General features: G+C 47.0%; 1 protein-coding gene across 2 annotated transcripts in view; it reads right to left on the bottom strand.

The window, feature by feature from the left end:
* cfap100 (cilia and flagella associated protein 100) overlaps nucleotides 1-18,431 on the bottom strand; it is a 38,918-nt gene that overhangs the window by 16,598 nt on the left and 3,889 nt on the right. For both annotated transcript variants that reach the window (XM_072250570.1, XM_072250571.1), the window contains exons 2-9: nucleotides 16,797-16,896; nucleotides 14,535-14,600; nucleotides 13,098-13,198; nucleotides 10,858-11,050; nucleotides 5,837-5,904; nucleotides 4,959-5,122; nucleotides 3,985-4,065; nucleotides 482-657 (exon numbers count right to left, since the gene is read on the bottom strand). In XM_072250570.1, coding sequence (XP_072106671.1) covers nucleotides 482-657; nucleotides 3,985-4,065; nucleotides 4,959-5,122; nucleotides 5,837-5,904; nucleotides 10,858-11,050; nucleotides 13,098-13,198; nucleotides 14,535-14,600; nucleotides 16,797-16,863 — 916 coding nt within the window. In that variant the 5' untranslated portion in view covers nucleotides 16,864-16,896. The remainder of the gene's footprint in view (nucleotides 1-481; nucleotides 658-3,984; nucleotides 4,066-4,958; nucleotides 5,123-5,836; nucleotides 5,905-10,857; nucleotides 11,051-13,097; nucleotides 13,199-14,534; nucleotides 14,601-16,796; nucleotides 16,897-18,431) is intronic.

Raw genomic sequence — 18,431 nt, 5'->3', positions numbered from 1 at the left:
GGAGGGTGACAAATGTTACTCCTTTGTTCAAGAAAGGGAGTAGGGATGATCCTGGGAATTACAGACCAGTGAATTTTACTTCAGTGGTGAGCAAATTAATGGCGAGAATTCTTACAGACAAGATTTTAAAGTATTTGGAGTATTGCCTGATTAGAGATAATCAGCACGGCTTTGTGGTCATGCCTCACGATCCTGATTGAATTCTTTGCGTATTTGACAAAGCACATTGATGAAGGTGGAGCAGTGGATGTGGTATGTATGAATTTTAGTAAGGTGTTTAATAAGGTTCCCCATGGTAGGCTCATTCAGAACGCAAGGATGCATGGGATCCAGGGAAAACTCAGAACTGGCTTGCCCACTGATGCCAGACAGAGGTTGTAGATGCAGTGAATTCTGCCTGGTAGTTTGTGACAATTCGTGTTCCGTTGGGATCGGTTCTGGCCACCCAAGTAAAACAACAAGTCATTTGGCTGATACGCACGGTCTACGACAGGCAGTGGTGTAATCCTGGATGCTTCTCTTGAACTGATTTTTGCCAACTTTATTTCCTTTTTCTTCCTCTCCCTCTCTTCCCTCCACTCCTTTGGAGACAGTTTCATCAGGAAATCCCTGTACACCCGGTAGTCCTTCAGCGTCTCCTCATACTTGACAATGTCGCTGGAGGAGTGAGAAGGACAGAGGTAAGGTAGTGACACTGGTTCCCGCTCTGCTTTGCGGACAGTAAGGTGGGTGGGGGAGGGGGGCATCAGGACACTGAAGCCAGAGTGAATGCAACCTGCAGATGTTGGAATGCTGAAACAAAATCTGAAAATAAAGCGACCAGTTGGGACATTGGCCTGTGATTTACTCTTGTGGTGGGAACATTATTGATAGGGATTCCTTAGCAACAGGATTACTTGTATTTGGAAAAGCACAAGATATAGGAGCAGAATTCTCCTGTCTTCTCCCTGTAACCCTTGACACCTTTACTAATCAAGAATCTATCCCAATAACTTGGACTCCACAGCCATCTATGATAATGAATTCCACAAATTCATCACCTTCTCACTGAAGAAATTCCTCCTCATCTTCGTTCTATTCTGAGGCTGTGTCCTCTGGTCCTAGACTCCCCACTATAGAAAACAACGTGGAGTTATTGGGGACAGCTAGGTATCTGTGTCTGAGGAGGTCATGTCCAACAAATGTGATTTGAGCTTGTTAAGGAGATGAAAGTGACTGATGAGGTTAGGGTGGTAGGTGTTATAGAACATAGAATAGTACAGCACAGTACAGGCCCTTCTGCCCATAATGTTGTGCCGACCCTTAAACCCTGCCTCCCACATAACCCCCCACTTTAAATTCCTCCATATACCTGTCTAGTAGTCTCTTAAACTTCACTAGTGTATCTGCCTCCACCACTGACTCAGGCAGTGCATTCCACGCACCAACCACTCTGAGTGAAAAACCTTCCTCTAATATCCCCCTTCAACTTCCCACCCCTTACCTTAAAGCCATGTCCTCTTGTATTGAGCAGTGGTGCCCTGGGGAAGAGGCGCTGGCTATCCACTCTATCTATTCCTCTTATTATCTTGTACATCTCTATCATGTCTCCTCTCATCCTCCTTCTCTCCAAAGAGTAAAGCCCTTGCTCCCTTAATCTCTGATCATAATCCATGCTCTCTAAACCAGGCAGCATCCTGGTGAATCTCCTCTGTACCTACATGAACTGCATGAACTTTATCTACATGAGCTTCACTGAGGCTAGCTTGAGCGAGCTAGGGTGTTTCCCTTTGGATGGGAGGTGACTTGACAGAGGTGTTCAAGATGATAAGAGGGAGATCGAGTGGAGAGCCAGAGACTTTTTTCGGAGGGCAGAAATGACTAATACAAGGGGCGTGATTTTAAGGCGATTGGAAGAAAGTGTAGGGGTGGGGGGAGAATGTCAGAGGCAGCTTTTTTTATATTATACACACACAGACGCACAGAGAACAGCGGGTGCATGGAATGCACTGCCAGGGTGATAGTAGAAATAGATACATCAGTGGAATTTAAGAAACTCTTAGATAGGCACATAGATGATAGAAAACTGGAGGACTAAGGGGAGAGAAGGGTTAGATTGATCTAAGAATGTTAAAGGGTCAGCACAACATTGTGTGCTGTGTTCTATGTTAATAAAATAAATAATGTCTCTGGTGGTAAGCTGGTCCAGAAGATTAAGTCACAGGTGATCCACAGTGAGTTGGCAAGTTGGATTCACAATTAGTTTGGCTGTTAGAAGACAGGGGGGCAGTGATGAAGATGTGTTGTTCTGGCAGGAGGTCTGTGACCAATGGTGTCCACAGGCATCAGAGCTGGGGCCTCTGATGTTTGTGAAATATTTAATTAACCTGGATGAAAATGTAGGAGTGAAGTTTGTAGAGGACATGAAAATTGGTGGAGCTGTGGAGAGTGAGGATGGCTGTCAAAGTATCTAGCAGGGTATGGACCGTTTGGTAACACGAGCAGAGAAATGGCTGATAGAGTCTAATCCCGATGTGTTGCACTTTGGAAGGTCAAGTGCAAGAGGAAAGTGTACAGTGAATGGCAGGACCCTCAGGAGCACTGATGTCCAGAGGGATCTTGGGGTGCAAGTCCACATCTCCCTGAAAGGGTAAACACAAATGGATAGGTGGTGGGGAATGCAGATGGCATGCTTGTGTTCTTGGTTGGGACCTTGGGTAAAGGAGTCAGGAAGTCATGTTGGCCTTTGGTCAGACCACATTTGGAGTATTGTGTGTATTTCTGGTCACCCCTTTACAGGAAGGGTGTGGAGTTTGAGGACTTTAGTAAAGCTTTTGACAAGGACCAATGGTGTTCTGCAGGGATCATTGGTAGGACCTCTTTTGTTTGTGATATATAGAAATTATTTGGATGACAATAGAGGTGGCCTGATCACTGAGTTTGTAAATGACACAGAAATTGGTGGAACTGTGGAGAGTGAGGAAGATTGCAAATGAATTCAGCAGGATGTGGACCGTTTGGTAACATGGACAAAGACATGGAAGGTGGAGTTAAATCCAGATGTGTTGCATTTTGGGAAAGGTTAGACATCAGTCTGTAGTATCCTCTATGGCCATGATGAGGTCACTCTCAGGCTGGAGGAGCAACACCTCACATACTGTACCACTCGGGTAGCCACCAACCAGACAGCATGAACACAGATTTCTCTAACTTCCAGTAATTTTTCTCCCCTCCCCCTCCTCTCCTTTTCCATTCCCTAGTCTGGCCCCTGTTATCCCTTCTCCTCTCCTCACCCCCCACTGGTTCCCCTCCTCTTTGCTCTTCTCCCATAGCCCACTCCCCTGTCCCATCTTTTTCAGCCTTTTCCACCCATTGCCCCTCCTTCCCACTTTCTTATTCTGGCATCTTCCCCACTCCTTTCCAGTCGTTACAGAGGGTCTCGGCCTGAAATGCTGACTGTTTATTCCCCTCCACAGATGCTGCCTAACCTGGAGTTTCTCCAATGTTCCGTGTGGGTTACAGAGGAAAACCACCGCTTCACCACCATCCCGATTTCAAAATACATTGCCATTCCATCTCTGACCCTGGTGTCTAAATCGTGCGGCAGACCCCAGTGTTGTCCAGTTCTTTGACCCTTCATTCTAAATTGCCAATCAGTAGGACTGGGGAAGTCAAAGAGGCTCACTCCCACCTTCTGAAGGACATTTGTAACCAACATCCCCATCCCAAAAACTGAAGCAAAGCCTAGAGTCTGGAGGCCTCCCCTGGGGTGGGAGGACTGTCTGCATGGTTGGGTGGGAGGTAGGACATGGTTCGTGTTGTTGTTGCTTGTCTTGCTCTGCTGGGCACGGCGGGCATGTTACTCTGGAACTGGAATGTATGTTGGCACTGGCGAGTTGCCCCCAGCACAGCCTCGGGTTGTTGTCGGTTGTTAACACAAGCAGCACATCTCACTCCGTTTCAACGTGTGCGTGATAAGTGAATCTGATCGAATAAAGCACTCACTTTTTCACTGCCATCATCTGCGTTGTCAACTTCTTTATCTCTGCAACTTTTTCCATCTTCAGTTTGGTCTCCTGCTCCGCTCTGCAAATACACACAGGGTCAACACTTCAATCCTGGGGGACAGAGAGTAGTTCTGTCCCCTCTCTGGGGCCACAGAACCTACAGAGATTCCCCATGCGAGCTGAACCATCTAGTAATCTACAGGGTGAAAACCTGTCTCCAAGCACACTCAAACAGCCAACGTCCTACAGAGAACTCCTCCCCCATCACCACCTGCTAGGCAAATACAAACAGAGTCAACACGTAATCCTGGGGAGCAGAGAGTCCTGTCTCACCTCTGGGGCCACAGAACAGAAGGTTGTCCATCTAGAGATGAACAGAAATGAGAAGGAATTTCTTCAGAGAGATTGTAGTGAATCTGTGGAATCCATTGCCATGGGCAGCTATGGAGACTAAGTCACTGAGTATATTTAAAGCAGAGGTTGAAAGATTTTTGATTGGCCAGCGTGTGTTAAAGGTTACAGAAAGGGATTTGAGAGGGATAATAAATCAGCCATGATGGAATGGTGGACTCGATGGGCGAGTGGCATAATTGTGCTCCAGTTTTATGGTCTTACGGATAAAAAATCCGATTCTTACTCTGATTTTGACCACTCGGGACATGCCCTCTTCTCATTACCGACGTCAGGGAGGAGGTACAGGAGCCTGAAGTCCCACACTCAATGTTTCAGAAACAGTTTCTTCACCGTCAGATCTTTGAATGGTCCATGAACATGACCTCAATATTTCGCTCTCTTTTTGCACTACTTGTATATTTAGTATCTCTGTTTGTAACTTAGGCCCTTGCACTGTACTGTAACCAGTAAACATCTGATATCAAGCTATAAAAGTCAGTGATAATAAACCTGTTTCTGAATCGGACATTGGTTGGGGACTTTAGCTCCTGTGGAGAATAGAAAAGGTTCCACGTTTACATTTGCATTGCTTGCACTGAATTCTTGTCGTTCTCCTTCAAGAACTCGTCGAACATGGCGGCGTCCTCCTCCAGGAATCGCTCTGCCATCTGCAATTTCTGTTCCTCGGCAGCCGCGGCTTCTTCCAGTTTCCCGATCTCATCCTTCTTCATGGTCAGCGAGTACTAGACACAAACAATTGCCCAAAGAGCATTAGGAACTAGGACAACACTACGCCCATCTCATCTACCTCCCCACACAGCTGCAAGAAACTGCAGAGTTACGGCCACAACTCAGGAACTAGCCGTACCTGCGTGGACTTTGTGTGCACTTCTCGCTGATCCCAGAGCATCCTACACATTCTATATTCTCTCCCCCCCCCCTCATCAGGCAGAAGATAAAGCCTGAAAACAGGTCCCACCAGGCTCAAGGGCAGCTTCTACCCCACTGTTATTCAACTATTGAAAGATCCCTTGTACAACACGATGGACTCTTGGCCTCACAGCCTGGCCAGTTATGAACTTAACTGCACTGCGCCTTTTCAGTAGCTGTTACTCTTTATTCTGCATTTTGTTATTGTTTTCCCTTGTTCTCCTTCAATCACCGCATAATGATCGGATCTGTATGAACAGGGTGCAAGACAAGCTTCTCACTGTATCCCAGTACACGTGACTATCATAAACCAATTCCAACAGCAATATACTGCATTCTGTTCTCGTTTTCCCCGGACCACCTCAGTGATGTGATGAAATAAACTGTATGGATGGCATTCAAACCAAAGGTGGCTTTCACTGTACCTCGGTGCATATGACAATAATAAACCAATCTGTCAATTTGAATTTAGCCTGGAGAAGATGCTACATCAAATAGATTCTCCACAGTGTTAGGTAGAGAGTTACCTGAAGCATAAACATTTCCCGCTTCTTGTTGATGTAATCATTCAGTGTTTCCTTCTCAATGTGACGGTCTGAAAGGGCACACACACATTAACACAATAGACGCTGCAGAAGCTGGAAATCCAGAGTAACACACAATGCTGGTATAGCTCAGCAGATCAGGTAGCATCAATGGAGAGGAATAAACAGTCAACGCTTCGAGGGGAGACTCATCAGGACCAGAAAGTAAGGGAACAGAAGCCAGAATAATCTATCCCTCTCAAAATTTTGCATCCCTCTTTCAAATCTCATCCCCTCATTGTATGTTTTAGGAGCAACCTCTTCCCCTCTACCATCAGAATTCTGAACAGACTATGAACCCATGGATATCACCTCACAATTTTACGCTATTTTTCTTCATATTCTTATTGCCATTTATAGTATTTTTTTTTAACGAGCTCAGGGCATGGATCAACATATGGAATTATGATTTCGTAGCCATTAGTGAGACTTGTTTGCAGGAGGGGCAGGACTGGCAGTTCAATATTCCGGGATTCCGTTGTTTTAGTTGTGACAGAGTGGGGGGGGGATTAAAGGAAGAGGGGTGGTGTTACTAGTCAGGGAAAATGTCATGGCAGTGCTCCGTGAGGACAGACTGGAGAACACATTTAGTGAAACGTTATGGGTGGAACTGAGGAATTAGAAAGTTATGACCACGTTATTAGGGCTATATTACAGACCACCCACCGGTGATAGGGATTTAGAGGAACAAATTATAGAGAGATTGCAGACTTTTGGAAGAAACACAAGGTTGTTATAGGAGGTGATTTTAACTTTGCACACATTGACTGAGACTCCCATATTGTAAAAGAACTAGATGGGATAGAGTTTGTCAAATGTGTTCAGGGAAGTTTCCTCAATCAGTTCTCAGAAGTCCCAATAAGAGAATGTGAGATACTGGATCTGCCATTAGGGAATGAGACAAGGCAGGTGATAGAAGTTTGTGTAGGGGAGAACCTTGCAGCTAGTGATCATAATGCCATTAGTTTCAAAGTAAACTTGGAAAAAGATAGCTACACACATCAAAGTTGCTGGTGAATGCAGCAGGCCAGGCAGCTTCTCTAGGAAGAGGTACAGTCGACGTTTCGGGCTGAGACCCTTCGTCAGGACTAACTGAAGGAAGAGCTAGTAAGAGATTTGAAAGTGGCAGGGGGAGGGGGAGATCCGAAATGATAGGAGAAGACAGGAGGGAGAGGGATGGAGCCAAGAGCTGGACAGGTGATTGGCAAAGGGGATATGAGAGGATCATGGGACAGGAGGCCCAGGGAGAAGGAAAGGGGGGATGGGGAAAAAAAACCCAGAGGATGGGCAAGGGGTGTAGTCAGAGGGACAGAGGGAGAAAAAGGAGGGAGAGAGAGAGAATGTGTGTATATAAATAAATAACGGATGGGGTACGAGCGGGAGGTGGGGCATTAGCGGAAGTTAGAGAAGTCGATGTTCATGCCATCAGGTTGGAGGCTACCCAGACGGAATATAAGGTGTTGTTCCTCCAACCTGAGTGTGGCTTCACCTTTACAGTAGAGGAGGCCGTGGATGTTTGCATTGGTAAAAGATAGGTCAGTTCTGCAGACTGAGATTTTAAATTGGAGAAAGACTAATGTTGATGTATCATAAGAACATAAGAAATAGGAGCAGGAGTAGGCCATCCGTCCCATCGAGCCTGCCCTGCCATTCAATAAGATCATGGCTGATCTGTCCGTAAACTCAGCCCCATCGACCTACCTTTTCCCTATAACCCTTAATTCCCTTACAATGTAAAAACCTATCTAACTGCTTCTTAAATATATTTAGGTGAGGAAGCCTCAACTGCTTCCCTGGGCAGAGAATTCCACAGATTCACCACTCTCTGGGACAAACATTCTATCCTCATCTCCGTCCTAAATCTTCTCCCCTGAATCTCGAGACAATGTCCCCTAGTTCTAGTCTCACCCACCAATGGAAACAACTTTCCTACTTCTATCTTATCTATCCATTTCAAAATTGTGTATGTTCCTATAAGATCCCCTCTCATTCTTCTATATCCCGGAGAGTATAGTCCCAGCCGACTCAATCTCTCCTCATAGGATAACCCCTTCATTATATGTACTTGTTCTTGCAGAAAAGTGGCCCCAGGACAACAGCCCATAAGCTATCAATCTTCAGACCACGGCATCTAGGGACTTGATGCTAATATTATTTTGTGAATGTATGTGCTATTGTAACTATATGCGCTAGGTCTGACTGTATGTACTGTGTTCTACCCTTGGCCCTGGAGGAATGATGTTTTGTTCAGCAGTATCCCTGTGTATCACTGAACGACAATTAAACTTGAAACATGGAAACATAGAAAACCTACAGCACAATACAGGCCCTTCAGCCCACAAAGCTGTGCCAAACATGTCCTTACCTTAGAATTACCTAGGCTTACCCATAGCCCTCCATTTTTCTAACCTCCATGTAGCCACCCAGAAGTCTCTTAAAAGACCCTATTGTATCCGCCTCCACCACTGCCGTCGGCAGCTCATTCCACGCACTCACCACTCTCTGTGAAAAAACTTACCCTGACATATCCTCTGTAATTACTGCCAAGCACCTTAAAACTATGCCCTCTTGTGTTATCCATTTCAGCCCTGGGAAAAAGCCTCAGACTATCCACACGATCAATGCCTCTCATCATCTTATACACCTCTATCAGGTCACCTCTCATCCTCCATCGCTCCAAGGAGAAAAGGCCGAGTTCACTCAACCTTTTCTCATAAGGCATGCTCCCCAATCCAGGCAACATCCTTGTAAACTTCCTCTGCACCCTTTCTATAGTTTCCACATCCTTCCTGTAGTGAAGCAACCAGAACTGAGCACAGTACTCCAAGTGGGGTCTGACCAGGGTCCCATATAGCTGCAATATTACCTCTCGACTCTTAAATTCAATCCCACGATTGATGAAGGCCAATGCACCATATGCCTTCTTAACCACAGAGTCAACCTGCGCAGCTGCTTTGAGTGTCCTATGGACTCAGACCCCAAGATCTCTCTGATCCTCCACACTGCCAGGAGTCTTACCATTAATACTATATTCTGTCATCATATTTGACCTACCAAAATGAACCACTTCACACTTATCTGGGTTGAACTCAATCTGCCACTTCTCAGCCCAGTTTTGCATCCTATCAATGTCCCGCTGTAACCTCTGACAGCCCTCCACACTATCCACAACACCCCCAACCTTTGTGTCATCAGCAAACTTACTAACCCATCCCTCCACTTCCTCATCCAGGTCATTTATAAAAATCACAAAGCGTAGCGGTCCCAGAACAGATCTCTGAGGCACACCGCTGGTGTATTCAACGCAGAATATGACCCATCTACAACCACTCTTTGCCTTCTGTGGGCAAGTCAATTCTGGATCCACAAAGCAATGTCCCCTTGGATCCCATGCCTCCTTACTTTCTCAATAAGCCTTGCATGGGGTACCTTATCAAACGCCTTGCTGAAATCCATATACACTACAACTTGATCATTACAAAAACATTGTGATCTGATGTTTCCTTCTATGCTAATGCAGGCCCCTCAGTGAGGTCGTCAGGCTCAATATCATCCCAAATGGTTCATCTCCACTGTGACGGGTAGTGACACAAGGGTTTATAGAACAAACAACAGTACAGGTCCTTGGACCACAATGTTTGTGCCAAACTTTTAATCTGGGAGTGTGTGGTGGGATGGTATGGAGAGAGCTTCACTCTGTGCCTGACCCCAGGAGTGTGTGATAAGACCACAAGACATAGGAGCAGAATTAGGCCATTTGGCCCATCGAGTCCGCTCCACCATTCAGTCATGGCTGATCCTTTCTTTCTCCTCCTCAACCCCACTCCCTGTAACCTTTGATGCCATGTCCAATCAAGAATCTATCAAACTCTGCCTCCTAAGGGTTCTTATATTGTGATCACTGTCTCCTAAGGGTTCTTTTACCTTAAGCTCCCTAATCATGTCCAGTTCATTTCATAACACCCAATCTAGTATAGCTGATCCCACGACAAACTGCTCTAAAAAGCCATCTCTTAGGCATTCAACAAACACTCTCTTGACATCTATTACCAACCTGATTTTCCCAATTGACCTGCATGTTAAAATCTCCCATGAATACCATAACATTGTCATTTTGACTCACCCTTTTCTATTTCTTGTTGTAATCTATGGTCCACATCCCAGCTACTGTTGGGAGGCCTGTGTATAACTGCCATCAGGGTCCTTTTACCCTTGCGGTTTCTTAACTTAACCTGCAAGGATTCAACATCTTCCAATCCTATGTCACATCTTTGTACTGATTTGATGCCATTCTTTACCAGCAAAGCCACACCACCCCCTCTGCTGACCTTCCTATCCCTCCGATACAATGTGTAATCCTGGACATTCAGCTCCCAACTACAACCATCCTTCAGCCATGGTTCAGTGATGGCCACAACATCATACCTGACGATCTGTAATAGTGGAACAAGATCACCCACTTTGTTTCTTACACTCTGTGCAGTGAGATGTAACACTTGAGTGCTGTATTTACTACCCTTTTTGATTCTGCATCCCTAATGCACTGATACTCATCCTGCTGGCTTCAATTCTGTCCTATCATCTGCCTGCCCTTCCTGACAGTCTGACTGCACGCTATCTTTGCTTTTTTACCATTCGTCCAGACCTGTGTCCCTCCTCTCTGATCCCCCTCCCGCCAAATGAATTTAAACCCTCCCCAGCAGCTCTAACAAACCTGCCTGTGAGAATATCATTCCCCCTCAGGTTCAGGTCATACCTCGCTCAGAAGAGATCCCAATGATCCAAGAACCTGAAGCCCTGCCCCCTGCACCAGCTTGTCAGCCACACATTTATCTGCCAAATCATCCTGTTTCTACCCTCACTAACACATGGCACAGGCAACAATCCAGAAATTACTACCCTGGAGGTCCTGCTTCTCAGCTTTCTCCCTAGCTCTCACACAGACGGTAAGAAGGAGGAAGTACCTCTCGTGACTTGAACCTTCCACGTTGGGTCACCTTTGAGAGCGGCGAGTTTTTTCACGTTGGTTTGATGTTCTGCCTCGGGGTCCGTCTCTGTTTCCTCCTCTGCCTTCAGTGCTTTGCCACACTTGGCGTTGGCACGAGCCGTGTATGTGGTCTTCTCATAGACCTTGAGTTTCTTTTGTTCCTCTTGTTGCTGGGTTCCAAAAGCGAGGGCAGGAGGTGAAGAGGGGTGGCAGGGTGCCGGCAGGGGTGAGAGGGAGGTGGGGAGGGGTGGTGGGGCGCGGGGCAGAGGTGGAGGGGCGGTGGGGCTTAGGTCAAGTCCTGGACCTTGCAGGGGCGGGGGGTGGATGTGTGTCAAGTCCGGAGTGAGGAGGGGCCGGGGCATGTTCTGAATATGGCTAAAAGTGGACTGTAAATTAACTTGAAGTCAACCACTATATATGCAGAAAATTACAGAGCAACGAGGCGGCTGTTTGAATCACATTGTGCCTGATCTGGCTCTTTTGAGAACGCTTTTCTTGAGGTTTCACAGATCCATCAATGAGAACGACAGCAGTGGATGACAGGGCTTTGAAATGGCAGGTCATTCAGTGGGAAAATAGTCAATCCATTTTTCCCATCTACTTTCACATTGCACTATTACCCTGTCTCTGCACTGCACTGTTAACCCTTTAAACTGCTGATAATAATATGGTTTATATTGTAAATACATGCTGCTATTTATGTATTTATCCACATTTTATTTCATATTTTATCATCTGACTTCTTTATAATAGTTGAATGTTGTTTTTTGTTGCTTGTTGAGCCCTGACCAACACCACAGCAAATTCCTAATACAATGGATTCCGATTAATTGAGCCCTCAGTTATTTGGGACAACTCTCAAAAGAACAAAGACTAACCTAGAAAGTAGCTGGGATTCCATTCATTTATTTGGGACACTACGTCACTTAATTGGGGCAGGAGAATGTTGCTGAACAGTTTCCAGCTAAAGTCAATCATGTGCAGTTGTTTGGCGGTTAGACACTCCATCATACCTAGAGCGAACAGATTGTAAGTAGTGTCAGTGCCGTGCATTTGTGCTCAAAAAGCAGTGATTTCTGTCGTTGATGGTTGGTGAGATACAAGCAGTAAGAGGTGTTTTGTTCACCGTGGTAGCAAGCAGTCAAGCTTGGAGATGCCAGAAATGAAAATCAGATGATTTCAGTACTGCAACAAGTACAATGAATTTGAAAGTATTGTCAATCATCTTGAACATTATAAAGTAAATGAAGATTTGGAGGGTGCAATTGTCAAAAGCATTGTGAGATAGCAGTCCATTCTCAGCACTAGGTGTGTGTGCTGGTTTTGTTCATTTACAGTCAAAATAACACTGCAGTGTACACTGGAGGAATTCCTCTGTCAACACCTATGAGGAACTAATAGAGAGTTTTATAGTACCATACAGGTATTGGTAGTGTTTGAATTTGTCTGCGTTTCATTTAAATACATAGATTGCTCCTCAGTTAAACAGTAGTTTGTCTTTTTTATATCTTTTTAACCACTTCAATGAAACTTTGGCTAATTGGGCTAAATATACTGGTCCCGATGTGTCCCAATTAACTGGACTTCACTGTACGTGTAAATATGTATGGTGAATAAAATTGATCCTTGATGTTTGAACCATACAGTTTAAAAAAACAGAAACAGTCCTTTCAGAACATCACCTAGATCCCAATCCTTTTGCCCATCTCCATTTTGCCACATAACATTCTATGGTGAGTCTATCACTTGCATACACAAGCACTCCAGTCACTCTACAGGCGAAAGAAATCCGGCGTGCTCCCTTTGACCCTCAAATTTTCATCAATAAACCAAAGAAAGCATCCAATCCAGAAACATCACTGCTGAGTACAACTGCTCTGCCCATGGCGTCAGTATGGTGACTGACACAGGGCTGTGGGGAGAGAGTGGGACAGTGGGACTGACACGGCTGGGGGAGAGTGCAGGGCAGTGGGATCCGTGGCTGTGGGGAGAGCAGGGTTAATAGGATTAGTGTGGGGTCTGACACAAGGCTGAGGGGAGAGCAAGGCTAATGGGATTGATTTACAATCGATTCCAATTAAAATTTTACTGTAATGATAATAGGCCAAAGAAATTTCTTCTACACAGTTTCTAAACCTCCTGCAGTCTGTGTAAGATGTGTCTGACCACTGAGTAATTGTGGAGTTCACAGCCTGATGGCTGGGGCTCAATAACTACCTTCTTCTTCTCTTCTCTCTCGATGTCCCGAAGGGTAAAAATGTCACAATCACGAGGCATCTTGAAGGGATTGTGCTTCTCACTCAGCCGTTGTTTACATGCTGTGGATCAGAATAGGACTGTTATCATTTGTTCATTTATTGCCTCATGTATGGAGAGGTAGACGGGTACAGAGGGCCACGGTCCACATCACTAGGCAGCATGGACTGAGTGGCCTGTTTGCACGCTGTTGTGCTTTATGACTACTGAGCGATAGATCGTTACCGAGTCACTGAGCTCTCACCTCTCTCATGGTTATAAAGATACAACCCACTACAGTGGTGACATCTACAAACTTGTAGATGCAGCTGCACCTGTGACCAGAGAAGGAAGGTAATGAATTCCTGTCACAAACAAGAGGAAATCTGCAGATGCTGGAAATCCGAGCAACGCACACACAAAATGCTGGAGGAACTCAGCAGGCCAGGCAGCATCTGTGGAAAAAAAGTACAGTCGAGGTTTCGGGCCGAGACCCTTCAGCAGGACCGGAGAAAAGAAGATGAGCTGTCAGTGTAAGAAGGAGGGAGGAGGGGAAGAAGAAATACAAAGAGATGGGTGAAACCAGGAAGGGGTGAAGTGAGGAGATGGGAAGTTGATTAGTGAAAGAGATACAGGGCTGGAGAAGGGGGAATCTGACAGGAGAGGACAGAAGGCCATGGGAGAAAGGAAAGGGGGAGGGACATCAGAGGGAGGTGATGGGCAGGCAAGGAGATGAGGTGAGAGAGGGAAATGGGAATGGGAATGGTGAAGTGGGGGAGGCACTACCAGAAGTTTGGGAAATTGATGTTAATGCCATCAAGCTGGAGGCTACCCAGACAGAATATAAGGTATTGCCCCTTCAGCCTGAATGAGGGAGGAATGCACAGTACTGGAGGAACTCAGCAGGTCATGTCTCGACAACAGAGAGGAATAAAGAGTCAATATTTTTATGGAAACCAGCATCTCATCCATAAACTCTTTGTACACTTCTCAGTAAAGCAGCAGACATAATCAACCCCACTCACCCCAGACACTCGCGCTTCTCCCATCGGCATCAGACGCCAAAGCCTGAAAGCAGGGTCCACCAGGCTCATACCCCCGTTACAAGACCATTAAATAGTTCCCTATTATGATCAGATGAATTCTTGACCTCTCAATCTATCTCTTTATGCCCTTGCACTCTATTGTCATTCATTCTCATTCATTCTCTCTCTCTCTAACTGTGACATTCTAGTCTGCATTCTGTTATTGTTTTCCTTGGTTCTACCTCAGTGCACTGTGCAGTGACCTGATTTGTATGAACAGTAATGCAAGACTATATCTTGGAAAAAAATACCATGAGTTGGAATTGGAGTATTGTAAATAATAAACAAATTCCAAAACCAAATCCAATTCCAGCAACAGAACATTATTAGTTACCTGGGATTTTGGGCATTTCTGACTTTTCTGCTGGTTTCTCCACTTGTTGTAAGCTTGCATGGGATACTAGAAAGGAGAAAAATGAGACAGAGAACACTGCAGAGAGAGACCTGATCTATAACATTCAGTGGCCAATACATCAGAATAATCTCATTGGTCCGAATGGGACCTTGTTCAAAATATTGACAGAAAAGAAGTTGGACATCAATACATTGGTACTAATTACTGGACCCTCAGTGTACAGGTGCCCTGGGAGTTTGTGACAGGATGGTGGAGAGGGAGTTTCACTCTGAGTCTAAACTCGGGAGAGTATGATGGGACTGCATGGAGGGAGCTTCACTCCGTGTCTAAACCCAGGGAGTGTGTGATGAGACGGTGTGGAGGGAGCTTCACTCTGTGTCTGACCCCGGGAGTGCGTGATGGGTGGTGTGGAGGGAGCTTCACTCTCTGTCTGACCCCGGGAGTGTGTGATGGGACGGTGTGGAGGGAGCTTCACTCTGTGACTGACCCCGAGAGTGTGTGATGGGACGGTGTGGAGGGAGTTTCACTCTGTGTCTGACCCCGGGAGTGTGTGATGGGACGGTGTGGAGGCAGCTTCACTCTGTGTCTGACCCCGGGAGTGTGTGATGGGACGCTGTGGAGGGAGCTTCACTCTGTGTCTGACCCCGGGAGTGTGTGATGGGACGGTGTGGAGGGAGTTTCACTCTGTGACTGACCCCGGGAGTGTGTGATGGGACGGTGTGGAGGGAGTTTCACTCTCTGTCTGACCCCAGGAGTGTGTGATGGGACGGTGTGGAGGGAGTTTCACTCTGTGTCTGACCCCGGGAGTGTGTGATGAAACAGTGTGGAGGGAGATTCACTCTGTGTCTGACCCCGGGAGTGTGTGATGGGACGGTGTGGAGGGAGATTGACTCTGTCTGACCCCGGGAGTGTGTGATGGGACGGTGTGGAGGGAGTTTCACTCTGTGTCTGACCCCGGGAGTGTGTGATGGCACGGTGTGGAGGGAGCTTCACTCTGTGTCTGACCCCGGGAGTGTGTGATGGGACGGTGCGGAGGGAGTTTCACTCTGTGACTGACCCCGGGAGTGTGTGATGGGACGGTGCGGAGGGAGTTTCACTCTGTGACTGACCCCGGGAGTGTGTGATGGGACGGTGTGGAGGGAGTTTCACTCTGTCTGACCCCGGGAGTGTGTGATGGGACAGTGTGGAGGGAGTTTCACTCTGTCTGACCCCGGGAGTGTGTGATGGGACAGTGTGGAGGGAGTTTCACTCTGTCTGACCCCGGGAGTGTGTGATGGGACGGTGTGGAGGGAGATTGACTCTGTCTGACCCCGGGAGTGTGTGATGGGACGGTGTGGAGGGAGTTTCACTCTGTGTCTGACCCCGGGAGTGTGTGATGGCACGGTGTGGAGGGAGCTTCACTCTGTGTCTGACCCCGGGAGTGTGTGATGGGACGGTGCGGAGGGAGTTTCACTCTGTGACTGACCCCGGGAGTGTGTGATGGGACGGTGCGGAGGGAGTTTCACTCTGTGACTGACCCCGGGAGTGTGTGATGGGACAGTGTGGAGGGAGTTTCACTCTGTCTGACCCCGGGAGTGTGTGATGGGACAGTGTGGAGGGAGTTTCACTCTGTCTGACCCCGGGAGTGTGTGATGGGACAGTGTGGAGGGAGTTTCACTCTGTCTGACCCCGGGAGTGTGTGATGGGACGGTGTGGAGGGAGTTTCACTCTGTCTGACCCCGGGAGTGTGTGATGGGATGGTGTGGAGGGAGTTTCACTCTGTCTGACCCCGGGAGTGTGTGATGGGACGGTGCGGAGGGAGTGTGTGATGGGACTGTGCGGAGGGAGTGTGTGATGGGACAGTGTGGAGGGAGTTTCACTCTGTCTGACCCCGGGAGTGTGTGATGGGACAGTGAGGAGGGAGTTTCACTCTGTCTGACCCCGGGAGTGTGTGATGGGACGGTGCGGAGGGAGTGTGTGACGGGACGGTGTGGAGGGAGTGTGTGACGGGACGGTGTGGAGGGAGTGTGTGATGGGACGGTGTGGAGGGAGCTTCACTCTGTGTCTATTTGTTACCCGCTTATGGTATCCATACCCTGTGATGGTGAGATGGGAAAGGGTAATAGATACTCTCCTCTTTATCTTAGTCATTTGGTCCCTGACTGGATCACTGAGTGGAATTTGGATCATCCTGCTGCTTGGGAAGAACATCACAAGAATTGCAATTGAAGTCACAGAATTAAGAGGTATTGACGATATTACTCAGGCCTTTCTGCAAGTTTTCCATCTCCACTGACTGCGAAGTCTGAAGCTGAGATGCAGAAGCCATGTTTCAGGATATTTCTTCCAACAGGCTGGGGACCTAAACAGAATTACCAGTAGTGAGAAGCTTGTTTGTCAGACAATGTTAGACACACATCCTCAGTCAGTTTACCTAACACACTGTTTCCCCAAGCAGTAACAGCAGCAAGTCCAATGGGGAACTGACCTTCAGGTACAAAGCTGTTGTATCTGACCACAAAGGTTGAGCTGCACATGACCCTGTGTGAACCTGGATACAGGTACACTGGTGTTCCATCACTGCCTGATATGTAGCTTCCATTGCATAGGATCACAAGAGGGTACAGAGTGTTGTAGACGCAACCAGTTCCATCACAGACACAATCCTCCCACCACTGGTGACGCAAAGCAAAACCCAGCAGCATGAATGGCAGCGATGCTTCACTACCAGGTGAACTCAACACCTTCTATGCAGGCTTCAAAAGGGAGAACACAACTACAGCTGTGAAGATCCCTGCTGCACCTGGTGACCCTGTGATCTCTGTCTCAGAGGCTGATGTTAGACTGTCTTTAAAAAGAGTGAACCCTCACAAGGCAGAAGGTCCCGATGGAGTACCTGGTAAGGCTCTGAAAACCTGTGCCAACCAACTAGCGGGAGTATTCAAGGACACTTTTAACCTCTCACTGCTATGGGCGGAAGTTCCCACTTGCTTCAAAACGGCAACAATTATACCAGTGCCTGAGAAGAATAATGTGGGCTGCCTTAATGACTATCGCCCGGTGGCACTCACATGGACAGTGATGAAATGCTTTGAGAGGTTGGTCATGACTAGACTGAATTCCTGCCTCAGCAAGGACCTGGACCCACTGCAATTTGCCTATCGTCACAATAGGTTAACGGCAGATGCAATCTCAATGGCTCTCTACATGGCTTTAGACCACCTGGACAACACAATCGTCAGGATGCTGTTCATCGACTATAACTCAGCATTTGATACCATCACTTCCACAATCCTAATTGAGAAGTTGCAGAACCTGGGCCTCTGTACCTCCCTCTGCAATTGGATCCTCGACTTCCTAACCGGAAGACCACAGTCTGTGTGGATTGGTGATAACATCTCCTCCTCGCTGACGATCAACACTGGCGCACCTCAGGGGTGTGTGTTTAGCCCACTGCTCTACTCTCTGTATACATATGACTGTATGGCTAGGCATAGCTCAAATACCATCTACAAATTTGCTGATGATACAACCATTGTTGGTAGAATCTCAGGTGGTGAGGAGAGGGCGTACAGGAGTGAGATATACCAGCTGGTGCAGTGGTGTCACAGCAACAACCTGGCACTCAACGTCAGTAAGACAAAAGAGCTGATTGTGGACTTCAGGAAGGGTAAGACGAAGGAACACATACCAATCCACATAGAGGGATCAGAAGTGGAGAGAGTGAGCAGCTTCAAGTTCCTGGGAGTCAAGATCTCTGAGGATCTAACCTGGTCCCAACATATCAGTGTAGTTATAAAGATGGCAAGACAGCGGCTATGTTTTATTAGGAGTTTGAAGAGATTTGACATGTCAACAATACACTCAAAGACTTTTATAGTTGGACCGTGGAGAGCA

This window comes from Mobula birostris, unplaced genomic scaffold (assembly GCF_030028105.1).
Source record: "Mobula birostris isolate sMobBir1 unplaced genomic scaffold, sMobBir1.hap1 scaffold_420, whole genome shotgun sequence".
In the NCBI taxonomy this organism is placed as follows: Eukaryota; Metazoa; Chordata; class Chondrichthyes; order Myliobatiformes; family Myliobatidae; genus Mobula; species Mobula birostris.
The sequence above is the reverse complement of the archived record's forward strand: the minus strand, read 5'-3'. Positions and strand labels throughout refer to the sequence as shown.